The 5116-nt window shown below is 39.6% G+C and overlaps 1 protein-coding gene across 1 annotated transcript; it reads right to left on the bottom strand.

Annotated features, from left to right (window-relative positions):
• Positions 1 to 1455: 1455 nt before the first annotated feature.
• Positions 1456 to 2514, bottom strand: LOC115950094. The gene has a single exon (XM_031067344.1). It carries the CDS (start codon positions 2512 to 2514, stop codon positions 1456 to 1458), a length of 1059 nt encoding a protein of 352 aa, XP_030923204.1.
• Between the last annotated feature and the right edge of the window lie 2602 nt (positions 2515 to 5116).

Genomic DNA, 5116 nt, shown 5'->3' with positions numbered 1-5116 from the left:
GTATCTTGCCTTGGGCTTGTTAACTTGTATGTCCTTGTATTCATTCCAAGTGTGAATGAGCACTGTGATCACTACCTTGTGGTGTTCACTTGGTTGATCAAGCCATGGTTTGTTTCTTAACTCCATCTTTGCTTGATCACATATTGCCTGTTTCATATGCATTTTATGATTTTCTGCTTACAATGATCATGGTGTATTGTTGTGTTTCAGGAGTATTATGTTCATATGATTCAAGTGCTTCACAGCTTCTAGAGTTAGGTGTGAGTGAGTTTTGTTCAACTGTTCCCAACTCACATGTTAAGTCTAGAGTCTGTTTTAGAGTTTTGTCATGGAATAGCCAAAGGGGGAGATTGTAAGATTGAATTTATTCAACCATCTAATTGGCTTTATTCCGTGCCAAATTTGCTTGTAATTCAGCATTTAGTAACCCTGTATTTAGGTGGGTTTGATGTAAGGGTAGTGAGTGAGTTAGAGTGAAGATTGCTCAAGAGTGTGCAAGAAAACAGAGACTCGTGGCTTGGCCTCGTGGGTGACTCGCGGCTGCAAGCCGCCAGACGCAGCACACGTGCCAAGCATGCTAGAAGGTGAACAGTCATGTAAGCTGGAGCACTACAGGACAAAACAGGACAACTGGCCATACGGTTATCTCGCGACTGGATCTCGCGACTTAGTCAAGCCGCGAGGTCAAGCCGCGAGCCACCCCTGTTTTGTAAAACCTGACATTTCACATTCCTCTCTCACTCCAGTATAAATACCCCTTTTACCCACGATTGTAAGAGAGCTTCCAGAGAGAATTTTGAGAGAGAAACCCTAAAGAAAAACAAGATTGATTCACCCACAATCTATACATTAGAGTCTCTTCAAATTCCTCAACTCTCTTCCTCTCCATTGTCAAATCCTTGAGAGGCATTATACCAAACCTGATTCTCACCATTATCATTACTGTGAGAGAGCTGTTTGGATTTCTGGGAAGCAGTTAGGAAGGAACCAATCTTTATTGGTTGATGCTACGGTCTAGTAGCGGAATCTGGGAAGCTAGAAAAGAAAAAGGTTCGGGGCAACCTCGTTGGAGCAAGAAGCTTGGAGGGCTTAGGTACACTGGGTAGATTAGGCTTGGAGGGTCTATTGTTGTCCATGTATCCCTACTGTATTTTCTAGTGGATTGTTTACCGCTTGTAGGGCGGCGGAGAGGTTTTACGCCGAGGGCTTCGGTTTCCTCTTCGATAACACATCGCGTGTTGTCTTTGTGTTTGCATCTTCCTTCCTCTCTATCTTTGCCTTTTTATTATCTGTTGTAGATTGTGTTTTGTTTCGGTTTAGATAGTTTTTACCAATTCCATATTATAGCTTATGTTAAGTTTCCGCACACTAGTTGTTTGACATATTGCTTGAATTGGTTAAGTTGTAATTTGGGGGTCTAAACGTTCAAAGGTGTTTATACACGTTTTTGAACTTTCACAACCATTGAAGCCTAGACCGTTGCTGCCACATTCTTTCCTCTCTATCATATAAGACATTCAGCTCCTTCTTCAAACGATTCACCTCTTCCAAGCACCCAGTTCTGACCGAGACCTCTTCTGCCACCCATAACAGCTCCTTGGTTTTTTTAATTTTCTGCAAAACACTCCCAAAATGGTCTCTATTCCAGGTCATTAGCATCTTTTTGCATTTCTTAATTTTCTTAGTTGCCACTACCATTGGTGTAACTTCAGGATTACATGCCCATGCAGTTGAAACAACCCCCTTGCACTCTGGGTCGGACAACCACATTGCCTCAAAATGGAATGGCTTTCTCTTCCACCGTTGATTTTCACCATTGGAATCTAAAGAAAGGAGAATTGGATGATGATCAGAAGTAAAACAATGCAAGTGTTTAATTCTACCAGTAGGAAACCTTGCCAACCACTCATAGTTGGCCACACCCCGATCTAGTCGTTCCCAAATCAACTCCCCTCTATGACGACCATGCCATGTAAACTCTGGACCTGAAAACCCCAAATCCACAAATCCACAAAGGTCAAGAACGTCCCTAAAACTCTGCATAAGACTATGAGCCCTTGGCGGTCCACCCCTCTTTTCTTGTAGTTGTAGTAGTTCATTAAAATCACCAAAACAACACCATGGCAGCCTTGGTTTGGAACTTAGCATCCTTAACATATTCCACCCTTCATTTCGAATACTTGTATCAGGCTCACCATAAAACCTTGTAAGCCTCCATGCATTCTCAGATCCTCCATTAACAATAACATCAATATGATAACTCGAAAAACTATCAACCCATACATTTGTACTCCCCTTCCATAACATAGCCAAACCCCCTCCCCTACTCTCATTAGAAACAGTAAACAACCCATCAAACTTAAACTTATCTCGAACTCCCTTCATCTGTTCTTGTGTCGACCATGTTTCCGATAGAAAAACTATCCCGGGATCTTTTGCTTGGATTAAATCCCCAAGCTCATCAACTGCACGGCGGTTCCCAAGCCCCCGGTAGTTCCAAGCTAAGAGATTCATTGGCTTCGGCGGGGCTGGCAACCAGCCTCCACCGTTAAATCTGTAAAATCTGCATTCCTACTTCTCTTACACCCATCTTCTGCTACCACCTCTATATTTAATTCCTGATGGATTCTTTTCCTCAAAACTGTCCCATTTGTGTCCGTGGGCTTGGTCATTTCCTTCCTAGTCATAGATTTTGATTTCCTACCAACTCTGCCCCTGCTTGACCTTCTCTTTGTCTTATCTGATTGCTGGGAGACACCCATATGAAATGACATATTCGAATCATCCACCAAAGCCCAAGACTGATCAGCCCCACCAGATTCTGACTCAGGTCCACTTCCTTCTCCCATTCCCTTCCCAGTCTAAAATCTTGACAACTCGGCATCAATTCCATCCAATTGCTCTTGAAAATCCTGATCAGTATTCCTCCTCTGCATACCCACCTCAATAACAGGGAATTCATTATCCACCATAACCCGAGCTACTAACTGTGGGTTTAACGGACCAGAAGCAGCCATGCACGAGCTATGAACTTCACCCTCCTTCACATCTTCATCCACTAAAACTCCCTGCCCACCCTCAACATGAATATCCTGGTTGTGAGCTTCGAAAACACTAGTTGAATCAGTGTCATTCTCCCTTTCGGTTTGCACATTCCTTCCCCCCGCCCCCTGGAGTTTTGACCATGCTTTGATCACCAACCTCATTCCCTTCTTCCTCAAAACCTGCTACCCGTACCACTGTTTTCCTTGCAAGGTTAGGAGTAGTGGCTCTCAACCACGAGCCAAATTGTTGCTCTGTTTCTAACAAAGTACCCTTCCTCTTCGTCCAAATAGAACATTCCCTATCCATATGGGTCAACTTCCCACACCAATAACAGAGGTTTGGTAACCTCTCATATTTAAAACTCACCCAGCTCTCCTTACCATTACCCAAAACAAATAAGAATATACGAATAAGAAACCTTAATTAATAGAAATAGCTTATACATATATTTTAGTAAGAATATGCATATATTTGATATGTAACAATTATTTTAAATATCATATATTACATTAGCTTTCAATAAGTATAAGGTTATTCTAAAAAAAAAATAAGAATAAGGTCGAAAGAGTGAAATTTGTGAATTAAATTAATTGTTGGTGTTCCCATAATTTTTTTTTTTTGAAGTGTCAAGTTCCTTTTGTGAATGCTACTACTCCTCCTACAATTCGGCACTTTATGAATTTATTTTCTCAATTTTTCCTAACTATATTATTGAATCCAAACAATTTTAGTGTTTCAACATAGCCAACCAAGACCTCATGAATCTAGATTCCTAAGCAAATGAATTAAGATTCATAAGCAAATCTAAATATCGCTCAAAAGAATGTATTAATTCTGAAAAAGATGCCAACACCAGCAAAAAAAGGACAAAAGTTTCAATTCGAAAAGCAATTTTAATTGGAAGAAATTTGTAATGATATGGGAGGAAAATATGGAAAAATAAATTAAAGTCATATGCTAACCTCCATGACCATCATAGACACCAAGGAAAGGTGGAACTGTCCAAATTTGGATAAGCTGCATGTTACAAAAGAAAAGAAAACATGGTAAAATAGCATAATCTATAGAAAATCATTGAGATTATGAGTCCACTCAATAGAAACATTGAAAAGGCAATCCAAAGAAGTCATTGAAAAATACAAAACAGATTTTGGCAAGTAGTGTTTACGAAATAGAAGCAAAACAAACAAAATATAAAAAATTTCAAACTTATTTAGAAATTCGAACACCCAAAGTCCTTTTCACATAATCACAAAAATCAATATCTTTGTGAAGAGAGGCCAACCCCATCTCCATGAATGGAGAAAAGGCCATGTCGAATTGAAGGAGTTTTTCCCTCACATTGATATTTGCTTTCTACGTTGCCTTAGTCCTTAAGTTCAGGTTTAGGTTTAAATAACACTTATGTTTAGGTTCAGGTTTAGTTTTCCCTTACATTTAGGTTTAGGTTTAGGTTTTAAGAGATTTATATATTACTTCTTAGTGGCTTCCCGTGCTTCAGTTTTTATGTTTTCATTTTCTTTTTCTTTTTTTAAATTTATTTTTATATTATATTTAAATATTGTGCTGACATGGAAAATTGTGGAAGCTTCAGAGGCTTTGGTTTTATATAGATATATAGATATGTGGCTCATGTGGAAAAATATTTAAGACAAAGGAGGTAGATAGGGAGGCATGGAAGTGAGAAAGCTCGACAAAGGAGCTATGTTCCCAAAAGACAACATTGCGGGACATATGAAGACGATGAGAGACAAGATCATAACACTGATACCCTTTTTGAGTTTCGCATAACCAAGAAAATAACAAAGTCTAAATCGAGGCTCAAGTTTGTTATGCTCTCATGCGACTGAAGAAGAATGAAATAGGCAGAACTGAAGGAGCGAAGGTGGTGATAGTCTGGAGGTACCCCAAAAAGGCACTCTTATGGAGTTTGATTTTGGACGAATGTACTGGGAATACGATTAATAGCATGAACAACATGAAGAGTGGCTTTGCCCTAAAAAAGAGTAGGAATTTTGGCAAAGAGAAGGAGAGCACGAATAATGTTAAGAATATGACGAAGTTTTCATTC

This window comes from Quercus lobata, chromosome 6, assembly GCF_001633185.2.
Source record: "Quercus lobata isolate SW786 chromosome 6, ValleyOak3.0 Primary Assembly, whole genome shotgun sequence".
Lineage (NCBI taxonomy): Eukaryota > Viridiplantae > Streptophyta > Magnoliopsida > Fagales > Fagaceae > Quercus > Quercus lobata.
This window is presented reverse-complemented; position numbering and strand designations above follow the sequence as displayed.

Excerpts from the sequence above, each read along its gene's own strand:
- LOC115950094 (XM_031067344.1), bottom strand. The coding sequence starts at position 2,514 with ATGAATCTCTTAGCTTGGAACTACCGGGGGCTTGGGAACCGCCGTGCA.